At 41.4% G+C, this 25,975-nt stretch overlaps 1 protein-coding gene across 7 annotated transcripts in view; it reads right to left on the reverse strand.

Annotated features, from left to right (window-relative positions):
- DCDC2C (doublecortin domain containing 2C) overlaps positions 1-25,975 on the reverse strand; it is a 203,194-nt gene that overhangs the window by 28,480 nt on the left and 148,739 nt on the right. For 5 of the 7 annotated variants that reach the window (XM_060187037.1, XM_060187036.1, XM_060187034.1 and 2 more), the window contains one exon: positions 19,348-19,411. The exons of the other annotated variants lie outside the window; for them this stretch is intronic. In XM_060187037.1, the coding sequence (XP_060043020.1) occupies positions 19,348-19,411 (64 nt within the window). The remainder of the gene's footprint in view (positions 1-19,347; positions 19,412-25,975) is intronic. 7 annotated transcript variants of the gene reach the window in all.

The following is a 25,975-nucleotide window of genomic DNA, read 5'->3' on the forward strand; positions in this document are numbered from 1 at the left end:
AAAAATTTAGAAATATATATTTTTTTTGTAATTTTTTTTATTTATCTTCCCTTTTGTTGCCCTTGTTGTCTTTTTTTATTGTTGTTGTTGTTGGTGTCGTCATTGCTGGATAGGACAGCGAGAAATGGAGAGAGAAGGGGAAGACAGAGAGGGGGAGAGAAAGACAGACACCTGCAGACCTGCTTCACCGCCCGTGAAGCGACTCCCCTGCAGGTGGGGAGCCTGGGGCTCGAACCGGGATCCTCCTCCTGGTCCCTGCGCTTAGCGCCACAGAAATATATTTTTTAAATGAAAGTATAGTGAACTCCTTCTCTAGAATTGTTTGGGTCTTATCTTATCTAAAGTCAACAACTCGAAATTCAAAGGTAAAATAACCCCCTATATTAAAGTCAGTCTCGCCACACAGTCCCAAGTGGATTCTGAGATGCAGGTTCCCATGCTGCTGTTCCCAGCACAGACTCTTCCTGACTCACAGTCCAGCCTCAGCCTACACAACAGATGGAGGGATAGGCAGCTCTCTGCAAGCATTCATTGATCTAGATAAAACGACAGGACAAGCCAAACTGCCTATGGACTAGATGTCACAAACTCAACTGGCCTTGGAGACAAAAAGGAAAAAGAGCTTCCAATTCCATGGCCTCCTCTTACCAACGAGCGCTTTGGGCCCCTGGTCTGGTCTGACTTGACACAGACCCACGACAGCACATCCAGGGCTACTACGAGATTTTTGAGGATGCAGCCACTTGCTCTCCTTTGTATCATGGTGCAGTTCTAAGCATCGTCTTAAACCTAAGCAAAAGATCACAGAATATCACTAAGTGGACTTGCCAAAAACAACTAGCCCTCTCAGACAACATCACTTTTACAGAATGGAAACAAATACCAAATGGCTAATTGATCACCTGTCAAATAGCTATGAAAAATGCACAGAAACATTTAGCCACTCTGATGGGTCTATGAGCTTTCACTGCACAAGGCCAGGCCCTACAACACTATGCAAAAAGTAACAATTTGGTTTACTTTCAGCTTTCTTTGTTCTTGAGTAAACTGTAGGATATTCAGTAGGATAATTTTCTACACTGTAGCAATTTACCTATAGAGCCAGGTTACCCCACAAGTCTATGTATATTACCATAGAGTGTGAGCTTAGAGTCCAGCTATTTATCTCTGCCTACTTACTGGAGCTTCACTTCTGCAAAGAAAAGGTGGTTTCCATTTACAACTGAACCTGAGAAGCTGACTCATTGATACATTATGGTGCAAAAAACAGCTTCCAAAAGCAGAAGCTTTAATCCATGAATCACACAGTGGGAAGAGGAAAAGAAGAAGAGATGGGAAAGGTACTGAACACCCAGAACTCTGAAGTAGCTCTCTTTCTGCTTAGACTCTCTGATGAAAATTATAAACCAGCAAGGAAAATGAGCAGAAGGGGAGCTGGGTGATGGCACACCTGGTTGAGTGTACACATTACAAAGCACCAGAACCTGGGTTCAAGCCTCTAGGCCCCACCTGTGGGGGGGGGGGGGTATCGGTGGTGAAGCAGTGCTGCAGGTGTCTCTCTTCCTCTATATCTCCCCCTCCCTCTCAATTTCTGGTTGTCTCTATCCAATAAATAACAATGATTTTTTTCAAAAAAGGAAAGAAACAAACAAACAAAGCAAGCAGAAACAGGGCCCAGGCAAGTACAACTCTGTAGCTCTAAATAACTATATAAAATAAGAATTAAAAAAACAGACCATCACAACTAATTCTGCTTAGAGCAGGCTGTTATTGCAAGCCAAAAGAGACTGTCAAAAGAGACAAAACTTGTAAAAATCACAGAAAAGTTATGATATGCTTTTGAACTATAAACATGTTAATCAAAAGAAGCAAATCAGTCATTGGATATGAATTTTCCACTGTTCCGATGGACCCCAGTTGTTGCTAACTGCTAGAATGTCTTTGAATGACAATCAATAACAGTCTTGACAGAGCCAAGCTCAACTATGAGAGCAAAAAATAAAAGTGAAAACTTTTTTTTTAACAATTCCTGAGTTGTCAAAGTGACAAAAATCAAAGCAAAAAAAAAAAAAGTAAAGTCATGGGTCCTTTGGAATATACCTAAAATAGATCTCCTAACTTCTTCCAACATGAAGACCCCAAATCTCATCTGCTATATTATGGTCTTTAGGTTCCTGAATATTAAACAATTTGTTCTGCTTTGTATCTTAATGTTTTTTTACCCACCAAGTTGCAGATTCTACCACGATACCAACCTGACCTCCCTGGGCAGAAATCCTCACCAATGTACCCCGGAACTCTATATCTCCTGAGCCCTTCCCCACTAGGGAAAGATAGAGACAGGCTGGGAGTATGGGTTGACATTCCAACACCCATGTTCAGTAGAGAAGTAATTACAGAAGCCAGACCTTCCACCTTCTGCACCCTATAATGATTCTGGGTCTGTGCTCCCAGAGGGATAAAGAATAGGAAAGCTTCCAAGGGAGGGCATTGTGGAAATTTTGTGGAGTTGTACCCTTCATGTACTATGGTCTTGTTGATATTTTTATTTTATAAGTAATTTTTAATATAGAAAGAAATAAATCCATCTAATAAACCCTTAAAATATCAAATAGGATGAGAATTAGGCTTAAATAGGATGGCCTCCTGATTCTCACACCTATAGTTCACAAAAGAACTAATGATAAGAAGAGATCCATTTGGCCCACACCACAATGGAAACAAGCAAACTCCCAGCCAGACAGCTCTGGCTTTTCTAACTTTGCCACTGAAACTGTAAATACGCCGAAGCAAAATAAAGCAGATTTAAAAATCCTAGGGAGAGCTGTGGCCATAAGCTGCAAGCTCAGACCAATAGGGACTCAGAGGTTACACGGGCTCTGGTGCTAAATATACATATATATGTGTATATATAGGTTGGATCAGGCAGATGGAGGTAAATAGTTAGTTCTATCCACAGATTTTTTTTTTTCAAGAATGGGAGCTACTCTCTGCCCTAATTCAACTTTCTAGCCCTTTTCTCCACTCTGATACCATTTTCTCAGACAAGATATTTATCAAACTTCATGCTAGCTAGCAAACTCAAGCACAAACTACCATAGCTGTGGGCCCCTAGAAACTTGCCTAAAATGGACTTGCAAGCTTGCTTCCACCCTATGAGCCCTAATCTCATCTGCTCTGTTCCTACATTTTGGTGTCTGTTCACTAACCACTCTGTCTCATTTTATTATTTTTTTGTTTTATTTTGTTTTGTTTTGGTCTGGTTTGGTTTGGGTTGGGGTTTTTTGGGGGGGGGAATATTTTTTTAATTTTTATTTATAAAAAGGAAACACTGAACAAAAACCATAGGATAAAAGGGGTACAGCTCTACACAATTCCCACCACCAGAACTCTGTATTCCATCCCCTCCCCTGATAGCTTTCCTATTCTTTATCCCTCTGGGAGTATAAACCCCGGGTCACTATGGTTTGTCTCACTTTATATCCTAGCACCTTGCAGACACCAAGCTGCAGACACAACCATGATTCTATCCTGACTTCTCTGGGCAGACAACCTTACCAATATGTCCTTGAACCTCACCTCTCCAGAGCTCTACCCCGCTAGGGAAAGATAGAAACAGGCTGGGGGTATGGATCGACCTACCAATGTCCATATCCAGTGGAGAAGCAATTACAAAAGCCAGAGCACCTACCTCCTGCACCACAAAAACTATTTTGATCCATACTCCCAGTGGGGGAGAAGTGATAGGAGGAAGGGGATAAGAGGGCTCTGAGCTCCAGCTCCATGAGTTCACAGAGAGAGGGGATGAAAAGGGGGGAGAGATTTGGATGTAGTAATAGGGTTATGTGTGGCTTGGAGGGGAAGAGAGGACTGGACCTGGAAGAAAAAGGGGGCGATTATATAAAAATATAGACAGATAGTTGTATAGTTAGTAGCTAACTCATGTCTGCAACCTTGGGAGAACCACAGTGGTTTGCAGTGGAGGGACTTGGGATTCAGAACTCTGGTGGTGGGAATAGTGTGGAATTTTACCCCTGTTGATATGTAATTTTGTAAATCAATATTGAATCACTAATAAATAAATAAATGAAATCCTAGGGAGTGGAAAAAGGAGATTCTTCTCTCGGATGCTTTTTGTTCCTTCTTTCTGAATACGTCTCCATTTCCCAAAAACAAACAAAAATAGCTGCAATAAAACATAGCTGAGAATGATTCCCAGTGAGGAAAAAAAAAAAAAGATGTATTACTGCCTTGAAATAAACTTCAGCAACTTAAAATTGCCTCATTCTCCAGAAAAAATGAAACCTGCAAACTCTTATAAAATACAAGTAGGCACTGCAATGTTTTCCAAGCAAGTGTTTCAACTGGTAAAAATTCTGGGACTTTTAAGCACCTGATTCTATAGAATCTGATAGGATGAATGGCCACTAACAGCCATAAGCATTTGGTAGGAAAGGTAACGTTTTTTAAGTGAGGTGTGAAATGAGCTCATTCCCTGCTCCAAATAAATCTTTGTGTTGGGCCACAATTCCTGTTGGCCTCGGATTGGCTGATTAACTCCAACAGCTCTGTAAAAAGTGCTTCAGTGAAAAACTGCTCAGAGGTTTTGAAGGCTGTAATTGAACTGCAGAGCTATTGGGTAGAGCCCAGTGGTAGCCTGGCCACCTGGAAACCAACTGGAGGCTCATAAAATCCCCCACATCCACTCATCAGGCTACTCCACGCTGACATGGATAAACCCAGCAGTCAACCTACAGTTTCAGGGTCAGTTCATGGCTGAGCTGACCCCAACCATGTCAGGCTACCGGTAATGCCTTATTGACATTGAGTTAAAAGAGGAAAGAGAAGTGAAATTGCTTGAATGTCTGCACTGTCATCAAGGACAGAAGAGGTAATCATTGTGTTTTCACCTAAGACTCATCATCTAGCAGGGTTATTATAAGGGGGAAAAAAAAAAACAAAATAAATGTCTGTGAAGGTATTGTACAATCTGGTCATATTTTTTAAATTATTGTACAGCAGATGGCTCAATGTATGTTTTGTATAGTTAAGGTTCACTAATGGCTTAGAATATTTAATTTTTTAATACTCAAAACCCTCACTATAGGGAAAGGGCAGGAGAGACTGATTACTTCCTTAAGGAATTCTTCAATTCTTTTTTAAAATATGTTATTTATTTATTTAATAGAGGAGAGAACCTGAGATGGAAAAGGGTGGTAGAGAATGAGAGAAAGACCTGCCACACTGCTTTACTGATTATGAACCTGTCTCCCTGCAGGTAGGGAATGGGGGCTTGAACCCACAAGTCCTTGCACATTGTAATATGTATGCTCTACAGTCTACAAGTATACCACTACCTGACCCCAGGAGATTGATTTTTTTTGTCACCAGGGTTATCACTGGGGCTCAGTGCCTGCATGACAAATTGACTGCTACTGATAAGACCATTTTCCTTTTTAAATTTAATTTGTTAAGACAGAGAAAAAAATTTAAAGGAAGGGAGATATAGAGGGGGGGAAAGAGAGACACCTGAAGACCTGCTTCAATGCTTATGAAGCTTCCCTCCTGCAGGTGTGGGCCAGAGGCTCAAACCTAGATGCTGGCACATTGTAATGTATGTGCTCAAGTGGGTGCAACACTGATCAGCACCTAACCCCTATAGATTCTTCTAGTCTAACTCAATTAACAAAAAGTAAAGAGAAGCAATAGTTTAGATCCACACTCTAAAAGTAAATCACAATGTCCAAGACACTAATTTTGGTGTCCAGTGGTCAACAGGTAATAGTCAAGAGCCACAGTGTACTCCAGTGTGGTACTAATCTCACTATCATATTTTAATAAGGGAAGTGGCAGGGAGTCCACATAAAAACCAATTCATTGGCAGTCAGCATACATGTTAATGAATTTTCTCTTAAGGCTATCAAGGAGAGTAGAAAATGAAAAGATGAGACTTCCAGGAGGCATGGCCATGGAATAAATGGGATCTAATAGTCTCTCCTCCCAAAATAACAAATAAAAACATAATCTACAGCTGAAAGATCTGCAGCCTAAGGTGAGTGCTCGAGTGCGGTTGAGGCAAAATGCTGGGAAATTGTGCCGATGCAGTCACATCTGCCATGTTGTCCCCTCAGGCTACTGCTAGTTCCCGTGAGAGTTGGGACATTCTTGGAGTGCCTGTTCAGCCATGTTGTGCCCTCAGGGTATTGTCTATATCCCCGCGATATTTGAAGTGCTTTGGTTACTCCTCCCCCATCCCATTCTCACGAGAGTTATTATCCTATCCTGGAGTGCTATGGCTACTCCTCCCCCTTCCCACTCTCGTAAAAGCTACTCCTATAAAAGCCCTTCTTCTTCCGCACCTCGCTCTCTTGCCAGTGCTTCACTCCAGTGTTCAGACACAGGAAAGGTTACTGCGTGAGGCAGCCATTTTCGCTACCTCCACGTGGCCCAACCTGCCTTTCTAGCACCCAACTCTGAGGTACCAGCACAAATAAAGATTTGTGTTTCCTCTTCGCTCCAGACCCCCTCTCTCTCTTCTCCACAGCCTGCGCACAACAACATCTGACACCTGACGTGTCCCGCACTCACACCCGGCCTGAGGTCCAGAAAAGCCGCCCAGACACAGGTAAGTGGCAGCCACCTGACTCTGTGGCCCTGCGTTTCCCCTCACCATGGGATTTTTTTCGTTTTATGAAGAGGTGTTCCAGACATTATTTCCTTCTCTCCCGGGACAGGTTCTCGCTCTCAGAGATACTTTAATTTTCGCTACACCGTGGGTTCTCATAGCTATAATTTCCACTTACAAGATATGTACAACGTGGTCTGCCATGAGGATAAGTGACCTTGAGGCTGAGATACAAGAGTTAAAGCACATGTGCTTAAGACTTAGATGCCCTAAGCGATCAGTGGCTAGACCCAAAAATTCCATTCCCACAGACACGTACACATGTTCAGAAGCGCCTTCTCTGACCCTGCCCCCTGCCACCCCGGGTTCAGCTTCTCCTGAGGCTTCTGCTTCTCTGGCCCCTCCCCCTGCCGCCCCGGGTTCAGCTTCTCCTGAGGCTTCTGCTTCTCTGGCCCTGCCCCCTGCTTCCTCTGAGGCTTCCGGTTCTCTGACCCCGCCCCCTGCTGATACGTCGTCATTAAGAGACCTTGTGGCTGAGATATGAGAGTTAAAGGATATTTTTTCAGCATTTAAGGACTTTAAACCATGTGCAGTCCACCCCAAGAGCTCCATCCCCGTAGATAAGTGTTCAGTTTCTCCTGCCACTACAGCACCTTCCACTTCCGTAGATCTCTCCCCAGTGTCATCGAACCAAATCCATACCTTCCTGGTAAATGTGGCCCCAACTAGACAAAATCCTCAGGTGTGGTATCCATACTCCTCCAAAGACTTCAGAGAACTCAGACAAGCCGTGAAGGAGGACGAAATTCATGCGCCATGGACCAAGTCCATTTTAAGGAGTTTTTACCAGCACCTTAACACCCCCCAGGACTGGAAAGACCTGGCTTGTGCTGTACTCCCAGACCCCCTCTACCTACAGTGGAAGGCATGCTTCCATGATGAATGCTCTAGACAATCGCAGGAAAATAGTAATAAACAGGTAGAATGGAATTTTGATGCTTTGTTTGGAGCAGGAGCATTTGAATCTGGAACTCAGCAGGCAGAAGCTAAGTTTCCAACTGGTTATTTTGAACAGGTACACATCTGTGCAACACAAGCATGGGAAAGGGTGACCCCAACCAATGTAGATTCCTCAGTCCCTATTAACTCTCTTCGCCAAAACACTGATGAAACCTTAGCAAATTTCATCTCAAGGGTGAGGCAAACCTTAGAGAGAAAGATTTATAATCCTGAAATCCTCTCTTTCCTCCTGTATTCTATTGTCTTGGATGGCATGATACCACAATTCTGTCAGGCATGCCTTAGTCTTAAACACCTACACCCAGATAATTGGATTTTAGCGACACAGGAACTTACATCAGGAAATTATGGGACACCCGCTATGACACAGGTTTATGCAGTTACCCCACGTAATCAAAATGGGGCCTGCTTTCAGTGCGGTCGCCAAGGACATTGGCGTAACCAATGTCCTGATAAGCTGCAACCACGCCTCCAGTCAGGGCAACCCCGCCTCCAGTTAGAGCTAACACGCCTCCATCAGGGCAACCCCACCTCCAGTCAGGGCAACCCCGCTTTCAGTTAGGGAGCCAGAAGCCATGTACAGTGTGTCCCAGATGCCGTAAAGGGTTTCACTGGAAGAGAGATTGTTGGTCCAAATTTCTTAAAGATACAAATGGTACAAATTCAGGGCCTGAGATTTTGCGGACCACCCCTGTTTTAGAACATGGTCAGCCTACTATGACAGTAAAGAATGACAACATTCCTTTTAAATTTTTGATTGACATGAGGGCAGAAAAGATGATTTTAAGGCAAGCAGAGGTTCCCCAAAATTGGGAACTCCTCCCGGGACCTCGTATACATGGTGTTGGAGGGGTGACCCAATCCTTTCTCACACGAGATTCGTTCATGTGGGAAGACCTGGAACACTACTGGACACTTCCACCCATTGGTAGCTGATATTAGCACCAACCTATTGGGCAGGGATCTTCTAGAATGTCTTGATGTTAGGATATCCACAGATGCCTCTGCAGAGCGTAACACCTGCTCCCGTGAGACCAGACCTAATCAGCACCCGCAATACTAAATGCCACTGTTCATCGCCAAACACCCTGCTTAAGCTGGCTTTCTAATGAGCCTGTCTGGGTGAAACAGTGGCCTTTACCTAGGGATAAACTAGAAATTTTAAAAGAGCTCGTCTGAGAGCAGTTGTTCTTGGGACACATTCGTCATTCTCGAAGCCCATGGAATACTTCTGTCTTTGTGATTAAAAAGCGCTCGGGAATATGGCATCTCCTTCAAGATCTCCATGTGGTAAATAAAACCATGCAGGTCTGGGGCTCCCCCCCAAAGGGGTTTGACTCTTGCTTCTGCAATTACCATGGGAATTCCAATCATAGCTATTGATATACAAGATTGTTTTTTCTCTATTCCCTTGCATCCGCAAGATTGTAAACGTTTTGCCTTCTCTGTTCCTTCTATTAATAACGCCAGCCCTGCTGACAGATTTGAATGGGTGGTGCTGCCCCAGGGCATGGCCAATAGTCCTACAATTTGTCAAGAGGCTGTTAAATCTGCCCTTTTTCCATATATCCATAAGGGCCTTAATGTTTTTCATTACATGGATGACGTATTAATATGGGGAAAATCAATACAGATCTCTATGCCTTACGTGATTTTCTCATTCCTGCATTAAAGAAAAGCGGCCTTAATGTGGCTCCTGAGAAGATACAGCTAATTCCTCCAATATCTTTTTTAGGTTCAGAGATTTCTTTAACGCAAATTCGTCCCTTAAAACCTAATGTCACCTTTCCTTCTAACCTTACTCTTGCTTCTTTACAAAGTTTTCTAGGAAATTTAAATTGGCTTAGGCAGTATCTCTATCTGCCTACAAGCTGCCTCCAACCACTGTTTGACCTGTTAAAAGGAAACAAACAGCCCTCCTCAAAATGTAAGTTAACTCCTGAGGCCTCCTTGGCACTGGAAAGGGTTAACCAGGCCCTCCAGGACATGCACCTTGTTCAATTCTCCCCCTCCTCTCCAGTAAACCTTCTAATCTTCAACTCCACCCCCACAGTAGTAGGGGCATTGTGGCAAGACCATGGGGTTCTTGAGTGGCTTCACACGCCAGTAGGAGGAACTCCAAGACTCCTCACTGAGATAGACACGTTAGCATTCATGGTTCGTCAAGGGAGAAATAGGTCTGTGCAGGTCTTAGGGAAAGAACCGGATTTAATTATTCTGTCCTTTTCTCTCACAGATACAGAGTGGCTCATACACCATCATTCCTGCTTTGCCATAAGCTTCATGGGGTTTCCAGGACAAATAGATAACCATTTTCCTTCTAATTAATTGATAGCTTCTTTACCTCTTTTGCCTTTACTAGCACCTAAACTTTTCTCTCAGGATCCCATTCCTTCTGCTCCTACAGTCTTCACTGATGGTGGAAAAAAGGGAGCTGCTGCCCTTATATATTACCCGGACAAACAATCCCCTAAACCTCTCTTTACTGAACTTCCTGATAATTCCCCTCAGTACAAAGAACTTTATGCTGTTTTCCTTGCATTAAAAGCTGTACCAGAATCCTTCAACCTTTTTTCTGACAGTGTGTATACTGTTAACTTACTTCCATGGCTTGCTCGTTCTTAGTGAAAATTGATGACAACCCACTTTCCCCTCTCTTGATTCAAATCGCCTCTATGCTCTCTTCTCGAACCCAACTACGATATATTCAGCACCTTCGTTCCCACAGCCCTCTTCCTGGTTCCCTGTCCGAAGGGAATGCAGCTGACCGCCTTGCCTCCACAGGAGCTGTCCTAGTCTCTGTCTCTGATCCTGCTGATTTCCATTCTCTAACCCATGTTAATCTTAAAGGCCTTTGAGCTCTATTTCCTGATGTTCCTTTACCACAGTTAAAACATATCCTAGCTACATGCTCTTCCTGTGCAAGTCTCATAAAACACCTGCTATTCAGACTTTTGGTGTTAACCCCCAAGACTTAAAAGCTAATGCTATTTGGCAAATTGATGTCACCCACATACCAAACTTTGGCAAACAAAAATATGTGTTTGTCTCAATTGATACCTTTTCTAAATTTATGTGGGCAAAAGCTCAGACAGGAGAAAGCTCTAAAAAGCTTATAATCCATATGCTCTCCTGTTTTGCTGTGACGGGCTTACCTCTTCAACTGAAAACTGACAATGGACCTGTGTTTACCAGCAAACAATGTAAAGATTTTTGTTCCCTCTGGAACATTACTCATACCACAGGCATTCCCTATAATCCACAGGGACAAGACATTGTCGAGAGGGCCCATCAAACCCTTAAGGCTCAATTAAAGATAAAGGAGGAATGTACCCCCCCAATATCCAGCTAGCAAAAGCCTTAACTACGTTAAATCTCTTTAATATTTACAATAACTCGGACTTACCTCCTATTATTCTTCACTGACAAACACCATCTACTCTCCCATCTATTAAGGTCAAATGGAAAGACCCACTTGATAAAATTTGGAAAGGGCCTGACCCTCTATTGACCATGGGAAGAGGTTTTGCATGCATTTTCCCACATAATTACTCTAAATCTGTCTGGGTTCCTGCCCGCCATGTCCGACAATACCCTCCTCATGGCACTGTTATCCCTGAAGAACAAGAAATACAAGAGGACTAGCCACAGGATACATCCCAGGATCCATAATATGACATGGCAGAACCTACAAAAGTTGGCTCACAGAGCCCTCTCTCCCACCCCTTCCCTGAATGTCTTATGTTATGACTGGCCAGTTGTGTTTTGTGAGTGAGTGTGTTGAATGACCAAAAATTTTTGTATGACCCATCTGCTCAGAGTACTCTAAATGTTAAAACCATTGTCACTAACATGCGTTAACTCTCTAAGTAACCTGAGTCTGTTTATAGTCCAAAGTCAATTATAGTAAACCTCTAACTTGTTAAAAGTTTTATTTTTTTTCACAAGTAAATGATTACAGCTATTAAGCCTTCATGTGAGGAATCATCTGTTCATATGGTAAGGTATTAAACTGTAAGAAGTTCCTCCATATCCAACCTATGTGAATTAACAACATTCACATATTCTTGTACACTTAACTGGTGTATCTTGTCTTGCCACCATAGGCCTGCCTTTGTCAGCCAATAATTTAAAGATGTTTCCCTTTATAACATCACCCATGCCATGGACATCCTTTACTACCCCCAAAGACAAATGGCTGTTCCCCTGGACATCACATCCACTGACTGCTTCCCTTAGACTTAAGATATGATCCCACCTCTTCATACCAATGGATACATTCCTCCTTCCTTACCTGTCTACCCTTAGTTGTGGGACCCTAGCTTGTTTTACTTCTTCTGCTCACAATAGGTTCTATAATTCTTTTTTTTCAACATTTTAATTTATTTATTAATGAGAAAGAGAGGAGGAAAGAGAAAGAACCAGATATCTTTCTGGTACATGTTCTGCCAAGGATCGAACTTGGGACCTCACACTTGAGAGTCTAACACCTTATCCACTACCACACCTCCCAGACCACGGTCCTATAATTCTTAACAAGCTCATGGCCTTTTTGTGGCAACAGATTGATGCCATAAAGATGCAAACTATACAAACTCACTATCATAGGCTGGACATGGCAGAATATGGAGTTACTGTGAAGGATTTGCCCCCCTCCATCAGAACGTCCACCATGTAGAGGGCTGGCTAGCCAATGACGGGTAAGAGGAAACTAGTGCTTTCCAGTCAACCTAAGACAGGGCACCTGGTACTACTGGGCAAAAATGACCAGGTGTTCCAATGACGGGTAAGATGGAAGGCTGATCCCCAACCTAAGACAGGCACAGTCCACCCTGCCATAAAACAAAGTCCACCAAACATCAAAACATGATATAAGACAGGGGGACATGTGGGGAGCCACATGTGCCCTCAAGGTTGCTATTGGCATGGCCATAGAGTTTATGTTAAAAGATAGTTCCTGGAAATCGGGCGGTGGTGCAGCAGGTTTAGCGCAGGTGGCACTAAGTGCAATAACTGGCTTGAGGATCCCAGTTTGAGCCCCCGGCTCCTCACCTGCAGGGGAATCACTTCACGGGCAGTGAAGCAGGTCTACAGGTGTCTTTCTCTCCCCCTGTCTTCCCCTCCTCTCTCCATTTCTCTCTGCTCTATCCAACAACCACAATATCAGCAATAACAACAATATAATTACAACAATAAAACAACTAGGGCAACAAAAGGCAAGATACCAAAAAAAAAAAAAAAAAAAGGGATAAGATAGTTCCCACTTCCCTACACCTTAGAGTCTTTGTTAAAAGATAAGTTCTTTTTCCCCATGAATATATAATAATAAATGAATAGAAAAGATACACCCCCCAATACTCAGTTGGCTAAGGCACCAAACCTCTTTTTTTATAAAGCATTCAAATCAGATGCCCTGCTAACCACGAGAAGCAGATTATTTGTGTTTCTTCCACAGGAATCCCAGAAGAAAACATCTGGACCCCTGCACACCCTGACATCACCCACTAGATGGCACGATTACAGTGGCACCCCCCCCCCCGAAACCCTAGATGTCACCTGACGCGATCTGAAGAACCTGATTCACAGACTCCAAGGAGAGAACTATTTTACTGTCAGTCTGCCTTTCTTGCTTCTGCTTTGCCTGTCACGTTTTGGCGGTTCCAGCTCACAATCTACAGGAAAGCGGAATTCCAGAGGCTGACCTTCCTCATGCAGCATTTCATCCCCTGCCATTTCTCCCCCTAGTCACCTACTTTGGACTGAGACTTCTATCGGACTTGCTGGTATACCCTTTGGACACTTCAGACAATTTTACAGCAGCTTCCTTCCCTTCACGTTGCTGGTTTTTCATAGACTGACCCTGAGTAGTTCATAGACTTTACACACTGTTGCCCTGGGCATTAGATAAAAGGAAAGGGGGAGATGCTGGGAAATTGTGCCAATGCAGTCACATCTGCCATGTTGTCCCCTCAGGCTACTGCTAGTTCCCACGAGAGTTGGGACATTCTCGGAGTGCCTGTTCAGTCATGTTGTGCCCTCAGGGCATTGTCTATATCCCCGCAATATTTGGAGTGCTTTGGTTACTCCTCCCCCCCTCCCATTCTCGCGAAAGTTACTCCTATAAAATCCCTTCTTCTTCCGCACCTCGCTCTCTTGCCAGCACTTCACTCCGGTGTTCAGATGCAGGAAAGGTTACTGCATGAGGCGGCCATTTTCTCCACCTCCACGTGGCCCAACCTGCCTCTCTAGCACCCAACTCTGAGGTGCCAGCGCAAATAAAGATTTGTGTTCCCTCTTCACTCCGGACCTCCTCTCTCTCTTCTCTGTGGCCCACGCACAACAACAGCAAAAAGGGGCATAGGCTGAAGAACATTAAAGTCAAATTAGAGCTCTGAGGGGATCAGCACTGAGCTGCACCATTTTGGCAATTTCATTTTAAGTGCAGCAAGCAGTAACATTGTTCCTAGTGCCAGAAGAAAAGACAAAGAGCTTAAAACCTCTCAATCTTTGAAGGGATTCTTAGGCTTCTGAATATAAGGCAAGGACACAACATAAAACAGAGCATTTGTGACCACAAGACAGACCAAAGCAACCCCCCCCATCCCACCTGCCACAGATAATACAAACAAGAGAAAGCTAGAGATTACAATAGCACCACCTGCTGGCCACCAATAAGCAGCAAAGAGTAGCCGCAGCTGCCTCTCTACACTCCCTTGTCAACTAAGAATAACAAAGAAGATTACCTGAGAACACAAAACAAGACTCCATTACTGTGAACTCTTTAAGTACATTACTTAGACACAAGTCAGTCCAGGCAAGTGTGATTAAGTGGATAGAATAGTACAAAGAGAGGACCTCATAACACACTTTATGCAGTGGTTAAACCAAGGAGAAGCACTGAAGAAATGAACCAGGATGAAAATTCAGAGAAACCCCCCTAAAGGGTTTTGAGAACAAGATCCAAACATTAATTGAGGTATTAGTGACAGGAAAGAGTTTGAAAGTAGTATTATCAGAAATAGGGAGACAGCAAATGAGACTCCTAAAGAAAACACTATCTCAAGGTAATCAGAGAGCTGAAAGCTGAAATAGCTTAGCTAATACCACAACCAGCTGAAGAAGCTAATACAGCATCACAACAGGGTAACAAAATAGCTAAGCTACAGAAAACAACAGAGGGGAGAGAGAATAGAAGAAGTGAGGCAGAAAACAGAACTAGCAATATTGAGGATGAATTAGAGAAAACTAAGAAATAATTAAGAGATTTCAAAAAGAGATTAAGCAATAATTAAAGGGAGGTCTAGTGGTAGTACAATGGGTTAATCAAACATGATGCCAAGTGCAAGGACTGGCAGAAGGATCTCAGTTCAAGCCACTGGCTCCCCACCTGCAGGGGGGTCACTTCATAAGTGGTGAAGCAGTTCTGCAGGTGCCTGTCTTTCTCTCCCTCTCTCTGTCTCCCCTCGTCTCTCTATTTCTCTCGATTTCCAACAACAACAGCAGCAACAATAATAATAATGACAACAAGGGTAACAACAAGGGCAACAAAAATAGGAAAAAATGGCCTCTAAGAGCAGTGGATTCATAGTGCAACCACCAAGCCCAAGCAATAACCCTGGAGGGTAAAAAAAAAAAAAGAGAGATACTGAAAACAACAACAGAGACATATGGGATGACTTCAAAAGAAGTAATATGTGCATTATTGGCTTGCCAGAGGAAGAAAGGGAGGAGAAGAAAGCATTCTACAGGATATAATAGCTGAGAATTTCCCTAATCTAGACAACATAAAAGACATAACAGTTTGAGAAGCTCAAAGAGTCCCAAACAGAATTAACCCAGACTTGAAGACACATCATATTTAGAATGGAAAGGAATAATGATAGGGAAAGAATCCTGAAGGCTGCAAGAGAAAAACAAAGAGTCACCTACAGAGAAAAACTCATTAAGATTAGCAGCAGACTACTCCAACAAACTACTAAAGGCCAGAAGAGAATGGCAAGATATATATTGAGCCCTCAGTAATGAAGGCTTTTAACCAAGATTACTGTATCCTGCTAGACTATCATTTAAACTAGATGGAGGCATAAAAAACCTTCTCAGACAGCAACAGTTGAAGGAATCAGCTGTCACCAAGCCTGCCTTGAAAGAAGTTCTGAAAGCTCTCTTATATAAGCAATCACATCATCATAAACATTCCATGTATCAGAACACTCTAAAATTTTAGAATAATGGCATTAAAATATCTTCATTCTATAATATCAATAAATGTCAGTGGCCTGGATTCACCTATTAAAAGGCACAGAGTCAGAAAATGGATCAGAAAACACAACACAACCATATGCTGTCTGCACAAATCCCACCTAACTCAACAAGAAAGGATGGAAAGCTACCATACAAGCCAATGGACCACAAAAAAAGGGCAGGAACAACGAATCTCAATCTGACATGATAGACCTTAAAATAAGTAAAATTTTAAAAGATAGAGATAAGGTTCAGAGGATCAGTCATCACGAGGACTTAACGATTATTATCATCTATGCACCTAATGAGAGGCCATCTAAATACATCAAACATCTACTGAAAGAGCTACAGCAATATATTAACAGCAACACAGTAATAGTAAGGGATTTCAACACCCTGTGGATGTTAGACCAGAAACTATGAAATACTTAGAAGAAAATATTGGCAGAACTCTTTTCTATCTAAATTTTAAAGGCATCCTCAATGAAACAAATCCAATTACCAAAAAAAAAAAAAGTTGATCAATAAACACAAAGCAGAACTTGGACTGCATCTAGAGTATTGCACAAAAGTAAACAACTCTGGGGTAGTGGGGGAGGGTTCAGGTCCTGGAACATGGTCGCAGAGGAAGACCTAGTGAAGGTTGTATTGTTATGTGGAAATATTATGCATGTACAAACTATTGTATTTTACTGTTGACTGTAAACTATTAATCCCCCATTAAAGAAATGTAAAAATAAAAGAATGAAAGAAAGAAAGAAGGAACGAAAATGAAAAGGTAAATACTTCCCACACTCAATGGACAATCTATTTCTCCAACATCTAATAGTTGTTGAATGATTTTATTTTTCTGTGTTAACTAGATGCTTTAAATTGTTTCTAATTGGGAGTCAGGCGGTAGCGCAGCAGGTTAAATGCAGGTGGCACAAAGCACAAAGACCAGCCTAAGGATCTCGATTCGAGCCCCTGACTCCCCACCTGCAGGGGAGTCGCTTCACAAGCGGTGAAGTAGGTCTGCAGGTGTCTATCTTTCTCTCCCCCTCTCTTTCTTCCCCTCTTCTCTCCATTTCTCTCTGTCCTATCCAACAACAATTACATCATCAACAACAATAATAACTACAACAATAAAACAACAAGGGCAACAAAAGGGAATAAATAAAATATTTTTTTAATTGTTTCTAATTTTTATTATTTTATTTTAGTGATTTAATGGTGGTTTGCCAAATTGTAAGATGTTAAGAGTATTATTTGTTGAAAGACTTTTCTTCTTAAGATAGATTATCTTATAAGAGAAACCAGAGTACTGTACTAGCTATTCAGTGCCAGTGGATCAGATCTAGAGCTTCAATATGCAAATCCTATGCTCTGCCCACTAAGTCCTCTCCCTGGTTTCTGCTGAAAGGTTTTAATTCAGAAGATACTGACAATTATAATGAAACTTTAATGGAAGTATCACAAAGTATGGTAGGTCCCAAATAAGCTTATATTTCTTAGCCTATTTTTGCTCCACAGAAAACAAATTGGATGAAAGATCATTTCACACAAAGAACTCACAGGACTATCCCAGAAGGTGGAGACCACTAACCACTTTTGAACCCAGTCCTACTGACCAGACATTGTTCCTCTTCCAGTTCCAGGTCAGCCAATGTGACCCCAGTACTTCACTTCCACAGATAACATTTAAGTCCTTCTTTTGTGATCTCTTTTCACTGCAGAGCTCCCTTCAGACTTTTTTAAATCTGATTTTAACCAAGAATAAATGCCAAGAGGATTTACCTAGGAAGCCATATTAAGAGCCTGAGAGAAAGAAGTTTGAACTTTGACACCCAGAAGGTAGCAGATCTCTCTTTACTCTCTCCTTGGGTATGACTCTTCCTTTATTTTTATAGAGAACGATGTTTAGGTCCTCACATATTAGGTTCACAGAAAACAAGGAAGTGGGAGGGATAAAGAGAGAGCTGAGAAGAATAAAAGAAGAGCAATGGAGCAATAGAAGGGAAAAGAGAGGAGAAAGGCATACCAAAAATAGCACTAGGTTGTTTTATTTAACTTTGTTTTTGTTTTTTGTTTTCGTCATCTCCAGCCTTCATCACTCCAGATTTATATTTTCAGATAGACAGTAGAACAGAGAGAAAGAAACCACAGCAACAAAGCTTCCTCCATTAGAATACGGACCAGGCTCCAACCTGGATTATATATATGGAAAATTAGCACATTACTAAAGAGAATTGGTGATATGCTGTCATCCCTAGGTAATCTTTACTACTTATAATATACTATCATTCTCACAGAATTATAATCACCATGATTTAAAGGGAAGAAAAGGATGCCAGTGCTTCAAGAACTATATCATAACAAAAGAGCACACAGTTATTGATAAAGATGTGAATTCACAATTCATAGAGAGGGAATGAACTGTTGGGTTTTCTCTCACTACTCATGGGTAAGAGAAGCTCAAACCTCACAAACCACACTCCATGAATGAGTACTGACTACAGCATTACAAGTTCAGTAACACAGCAAACAACCGTGTGACCTTTAGAAAGATATATACTCATTCTCTGTTTTCTCGTCTGTAAAATATCAAAAGAACATAATAAATAAGCTTTAAATATTTCCATAGGACTTTTACAATTCCCTAAGCACTATATCATTTAATAGTGCAATATATTATAGTTCTAACATGGTTAATCTGTCATACAGAAAGGCATACATGAAGACACTCTATGTGTATTTAAAACTACAACTCTGGGAGTCGGGCAGTAGTGCAGCAGGTTAAGTGCAGGTGGCACAAAGTGTAAGGACCGGTGTAAGGATCTGGGTTTGAGCCCCCAGCTCCCCACCTACAGGGGAGTCGCTTCACAAGCAGTGAAGCAGGTCTGCAGGTGTCTATCTTTCTCTCCCCCTTCTGTCTTCCCCTCCTCTCTCCATTTCTCTCTGTCCTATCCAATAACAACAACAACAGTAACAACAACAATAATAACTAGAACAATAAAATAAGGGCAACAAAAGGGAATAAATAAATATTTTTAAAAGATTATTTAAAAAACCACAACTCTAAAGCATTATGACCACAAAAAAAAAAACTACGAAAAGAGTTTATAATTTGGAGATGGCAATACTGTGGGAATTTTATGAGGAGCAGAAAGAAACACCTTCACGAAGAAGAAGAAGAAGAAGAAGAAGAAGAAGAAGAAGAAGGAGGAGGAGGAGGAGGAGGAGGAGGAGGAGGAGGAGGAGGAGGAGGAAGAAGAGGAGGAGAAGAACAAAGAAGGAGGAGAAGGAGAAGAAGAAGAAAGGAGAAAGACCTTCTCTGTGCTGCATGTTCTTTGGATATTTTAACTCTACTTCAAGAAGCAAATATGACTAGATGCTCATCATAGGATCATATAAGAAGCCTCACCTAAGGCTGCATTATTAAAGAATATATAAACATTTTCTCCAACATCTACGTGACATACCTTTTTTCTTTGTGTTGTGTCTTAAGGGAAACTTTTTCTTAAAATACATTCGTGAATTGTCTTCCTGCAATAGAAACCATCAGTATTAGCAGTGGATACTAATTTCTCTGAACATAAACAAGAGTCCTCTGGAGTAGAATTCTCATCTACTGGGCCCTAAGAACTGATGTTTGCAACAATAGTTAATCCACTGGAAAGATTAATATACTCAACAATGACTGGCCAAAGCATGGTAGACATACTAAAGGTCACTCACCTCTCTTGCTGCTGTAAAGTGTCAGCCTTACTCTGGCTTGACCTGCTTGTTCAGGCAAAATAAAGGAAGCCTTTAGATCACAATGGACTAGAGAAGCTCCCTGTTCTGTCCTCATGATCCAGTTCTAGTCTGTTGGATTCAAGGCCTCTCTGGGCCAGAAGGGGATTGAGACCTTTAGACCCATCTCAGATTGATTCCATTGGTCACTTTTTTTTCACCACCTAAATATGTCCCATATCAAAAACAACCTGGCTTCACCTTGGAATGCAAAGACTGCAAAGAGAATCTCTCCCATACAAACAACAAGAAAAAAGCCAACTAATTTCCAAAATGACTGTCTTTAACACCTTTGAGTTACAATCTTAAAGCAACCAGCTGCCTGAAAACTAAGGCAAGAAAGACTTTCCCTAGAGGGCTGGACTACTGACTCCCAAGGGCAGAGTGTGGAAGAGGGCACTGCCATATAAGAGATCAGAAAGTGTCAACTAAGTTCTTCTGAGTGTGGGGAGACATGAGCACATAGCAGAGAATGCAAACCCAGGGATATAAACCCTTCCTCTGACTCTTCCCTCAGACCTCACTGGGGACTCACAGAAATACTAGGTTAAGAGAAACATGAGAGATAGCCTTCCTTGTTGTGACTTTGTGGAGGAAGAAATGTACAGACATAGCCTTGACCCAATTACTCTGACTTCTGAACAGTATTTAAGCAGCTGGGAGGACAAAGAGCCCCATCACACTGGGTCACTGATGAAAACACTGAGGTTGGAGAAAGAACAACCAGTTCCTTTGGGGAGATGCAAACACATTTACAGTTCCAGATCCTGACAGTCTCAACACTTAGTGACCCTCAAAGGTAGAAACAATCAGTCCCATGCCCAGACCCAGAGATGCAAAATCTACCTAATTGTGATAATTCTAAGGAAAAAGAGAGCACATTACTAGCCAGCTACTAGGGGCCAAGTAACAAGGAACAGAAGTGTATAGCAGGTACAAGAAAAACAGAGCAGAGGGCAGAGCAGAACTGGGAACCAGCACACTACACACAAGGCAAGAAAAAAATAATCAAGAAGAAAAAATGCATGAGTGGAAAACAACTTGATTCCAAATTACAGCTAACCTTTAACCCCATGTCAAGTTTTGGCATAGTACCACAGAGTGCACACAATTATCTGAAAAGGTGTACCCCTTTTATTGTATGGTCTTGTCAGTGTTTCCATTTATAAATAATTTTTTTAATTATCTGAAGAGGTGATTAACTATAATATAAACCACTAGTCCTCCAATAAAAATCAAATAAATAATTTTTTTCCTTAGGAACATTTACATATAAAGGGATCCTAGAAATCATAAGTTTGAGAACTGCCATTCTAACCTATCAAAATTTGGTAGTACCATTAAATTTATTAGCATATTATAAAAACTCAGCGTTGTCCATTACTGTTAATGGTAATACCAAGAACTTATTATCATGATGTATTCATACACTAAACCAAGGCCTAAAATAAATGCAGCCAAGAATTCCAAGCTCACCCTTTACAGTGTCTTCTTAGGAAAAGAAAAAAGTGACTGGCTTCACCTATTTAGATAATTATTCCTAAAATAGTAATCTTATCAGAATTTCTAAGATCTTATTTTTATTATTGTGTAACCTGACCACCAAATGAAATAATTGAAATCTTGCTTTAAAATATAACATCTTGGAGCCAGACAACGGTGCACCCAGTTGAGCACACACCTTATCAGACACAAGGAGTCAGGTTCAAGCCCCCAGTTCCCACCTGCAGGGGAAAGACACCTGCAGGTGTCTCTGTTTCTCTCCATCTCTATATCTATCCTCCCCCTGCATATCTATATCTATTCTCAATTTCTTCTGTCCTATCAAAGAAAGGGTTTCGGAAAAAAAATATCCTGGTGGAGACACAGAACTTTGGTGGGAGAAACACTTTGGAACTATACCAAGTAATCTTATAATCTTGTCAATCAGTATTAATCACAACTTAAAAATAAATTTAAAATGTAGTCCTTCTGCCCCACTCTCCAAACGGAGTCTGGATCATCCTAGTCTTCCACTCAAGGAAGGCTGATCCTGCAATGAGTACAGCCTTGAATATCCCCAGCTGTGACCATGACCGTAAACTGAGACTAACAGGGACTCAGAGTTTACACAGACTCCTGTGCTAAATGTGAATATATACAGGCCCTGGGTCAGAAAGATGGGATAAACAATTAATTGTATTGATATACTTTTTTTTTAAGTTTGGGAGATACTCTCTACCTTAATCCAGCTTTCAAGGTCTATTATCAACTCTGACACCATCTTCCCAGGCAATATAAACCGCTTGCATATTAGCTAGCAAGCTTAGGCAAAAATTACTAAAGCCATGGGCCCCTTGAGACATACCTAAAATAGACCTTCTAGCTTCTTTCCACCCCCAGATCCCTATTCTCATCTGCCTTAGTCTTATCTTTGGGTTCCTGTTTATTAAACACTTTATCTTACTTTATATCTTACCCCCTTTTCAGCCACCAAATTGCAGATGCTACTATGATTCTATCCTGACCTCTCTTGGCAGATGATCTCACCAGTGTGTCCTGGAACCTCACTTCTCCTGAGCCCTACCTGAATGGGGAAAGATACAAACAGGCTGGGGGTATGGATCAACCTGCCAAAGCCCATGTCCAGTGAAGAAGCAATTACAGAAGTCAGAACTCCCACCTTCTGCACTACTAAAAGAATTTTGGTCATACTTCCAGATGGGGAGAAATGAAAGGGGAAGATGGCCAGAGGGCTCTAAACTCTAATTCCATCTGGAACTGGAGAAGGAAGAGAAAAAATGAAGGACATTTGGAAGTAGCAATAAGTGCAGGTATGACTTAAGAAGAGAAAGCAGGACTACATAAAAGATGGGAAATATGGGAGTCAGGTGGTAGCGCAGCGGGTTAAGCTCACGTGGCGCAAAGTGCAAGGACCGGCATAAGGATCCTGGTTCGAGCCCCCAGCTCCCCACCTGCAGGGAAGTTGCTTCACAAGCAGTGAAGGGCTTCTGCAGGTGTCTATCTTTCTCTCCCCCTCTCTGTCTTTCCCTCCTCTCTCCATTTCTCTCTGTCCTATCCAACAACAAGGACATCAATAATAACTACAATGATAAAACAACAAGGACAACAAAAGGGAATAGGGAACTATATATACAGATAGTTTTAGATATAATAGTCAACCTACATCTGTGACCTTGGGAGAACTACTGCAGTTTCCAGTGGAGAGAATGGTAACACAGAAATCTGGTGGGGGGAATGGTGTGGAATTATACCCCTAAACCCCTGTTATCCCATAATTTTAAAATCAATATAAATCACTAATAAAGAAAAGCAAAGATATATAGTCTTCTTATAGATAGATGACTGCATGAAGGAGTTATGGGATAGATACTCCATGGACTACTACTCTGCAATCAAAAAAAGATGATATTGTGTCCTTTGAGACAAAGTGAATAATGGAGATGAAGGTGACTGTTTAGCAAAATAAGAGATAAAATATAACTACTGGATGACTTCACTCATGTGGAATCTAGAAAGATGAAACACATAAACTTGCATTTAAAAAAACAAAATAAACAAGCTAAGATTTTAATAGAACTATGGTGGTTATTGTTGGGAGGGTGGGGACCATAGAACGCTGGTAGTGGGCATGATGTACAACTATACCCTGTAAGCTAGTCTCACTCTGCCCCCTTGCCTTGTCTGAAGCTTTGCTGAGGGAAGTAGCATGACTATGAATCAGATGACAAAGTCTGATCATATCTGAACACTGGATGGAGTCTTGTACACCTAAATAAGCATTAAAAATAGAGGATGCCATTTTTATATATTTTGGATTGGCTTAAGTCATCTCAATTCAATGGGTAAATCAAAAATTACAGCAGTTGCAGTAGTATGTAATGATTAGGGAGCGACATTTCTGAGGTAATTTTGGCTCACAATTTTAAGGTTCTATAGACCTAGTATAGAACTATCCAGGCAGAGAGTCAACTACTAGACTAACAAAAGTTTATTTATCAGTGGTAGGTGCATAGGTTAGGTTACACATATTTAAACAACAGTGACAAAAAAACTGTCGAAAGACTATCGTGGAATCAAGGACACTTAGGAACATTTCATTCCATCCCAAATATTTTGTTAAAATTCATGGGTATCCTCTGCCTACAGTGTTTGCCAATATTTGAAATATGTTTGCACTCATTTCATTGTAAGGTATGATTTTTAAAATATGTTTCAACATAAAAAAAAAACCCTTACTTGTTCCTCCTCTTTCTATTCACAAACAGAAAATGTGGGTTTTATCTAAAGAACTCTTTATTTACTCTGCCAAGACTCTGCCTCCTTCAAGTATCAATACAGACAATCCCTAAAGATAAGTAAATATGAAAAAAATAGATGCTTTGATTTAAATCGATATTCTATGGCCTTATGGACAGTGTCTTCAAGCAAGCTTCACAGCAGACCTCAGCTCTGAATTACAACTTAACCCACCTCTTTCCCCTCTAGGCTTTTCTCTTGGGAAAAGTTCACAGAAGACATGTGGAATAAAGAAAAAAGAGCCCTGAACTTTCTCATTTGTCAATTCAGATTGCCCATAGACCTTCAAGTCCTTTTCCTGTACATGTTTCTGATTTTCTTTCCTCTAAACTACTCAAGGGAGTAGGTGTTTTTTTCTCCAAAATATGGCTGTCAATTTAGGGTAACTAAGTAATAAATTCACCTAAAAGTACCTTCCCAGAGTGTGGTGTAGGCAGCCAATACAGGTTTCTCATTAAGCCTTCCCAGAAATGGACCCTTAAAAGGTTACTCTTAGTGTTCAAAAATTATATTTACGTCCTGTCTGTTACACAAATCTAAAACTCCAGTTGTCTGATACCATAAACACTGTAAATTAACCAAATACATTCCTATAATTTAAAATAGTTAATACCTTTAAAAATTATTGCTAGCACCTCTGTAACTCATGTAGAAACCCAAGAGAAAATGTTTTTCTTTTATAACTGCAATAGTTTGTGTACCGTGTATCTATATTTTTATAAAAATGTGTCCATCTAAGGCAACAACTCAGTTAAGATCAGAAATGAATTCCCAGAGCCTGTATGGTAGACCTAGACTTACAACTGATTTCACATTCTGGTAATGAGTGCACTCAACCAGGTGCACCACTGCCTGGCCTCCCTGAATTCATGATGAACTGAAAGGAATAAATTCTTTCACCATATCCTATTTCTGATACTTACCCACTAAAATCTGGGCAAAAAGTTCTCTAAGAGATCTGTACTCTCACCTCTGCTTACACTTTGAAATGAGAGTTTTCCTCTTAGAAAAATCTTAGTGCTGTCCTCTGTGCAGGCCCCCAGCAGATGACCTGAATGAAGTAAGAGTTTTCTTCATCTGTTTAGAATCAACTTCCTGTAATGGATAATATCATGGACTACTGGAGTAATAGCAGGCTATAGACTCAGGAAGACTCATTTGCCTGCCTGACATCTGATTTTACCCCTCTTCTAGCTATCTCATAATGTCAAGCGTAACAAATAAACTGGAAAGAAAAAGCCCAGCACATCTAAAAAAAAAAAAAAAAAAAAAAGTACCCTTGGCTCAGCCCTCTGCCCCAGTGTGGGATGTCAGTCTTTTGGAAGATAGCAGAGCAAATCTGGACTTGGAATGGAAGCCAGAAAATAACAAATGCAAAGCTAGAAGAGTTACAGGCATAGGAAAAAGTTCTGAGTCCACTAGAGAAAGGAGTGGGGAGGTTAATTGAGTCCTTGACATAAAAACCAGGAGAGCAAAGGAACAGAAGCTTTGGAGGTGGAAGACCTGGTTGTAACATTGGTTTGCATGTGCTAATCTGTTTTCTACATTTATTGAGGTCTGATAGACAAAGAAAAAGCTACATATTTAAGCTGTGAAAATTTCTTTGGAAGCACATGATGATTTCGAATATATATACACTGAAATGATAACCTCAGTCGAGTTAATACACCTGTCACCTCACAGAGCCACCTTGCTGTACATACAGCAAGTATGAGAGGACACTTACCACAGATATTCTGCAGGTTGAGCAATGGTGCACCAGGTTGAGCACACATATTCAAGGACCGATGTTCAAATCCTCAGACCTGAAGTGGGAAGCTTCACAAGCAACAAAGCAGAGCTGCAAGTACATCTCTCTCTTTCTCTCTCTCCTCCCCTCTCTCTTTCTCCCCCCTCTCTCCTCCTTCCATCTCCATTTCTGTCTCTATAAAAACTAAATAAAAGCCCATGTTCAGCGGGGAAGCAATTACAGAAGCCAGACCTTCTACCTTCTGCAACCCTCAACGACCCTGGGTC

Source organism: Erinaceus europaeus, chromosome 3 (genome assembly GCF_950295315.1).
Source record: "Erinaceus europaeus chromosome 3, mEriEur2.1, whole genome shotgun sequence".
NCBI lineage: Eukaryota > Metazoa > Chordata > Mammalia > Eulipotyphla > Erinaceidae > Erinaceus > Erinaceus europaeus.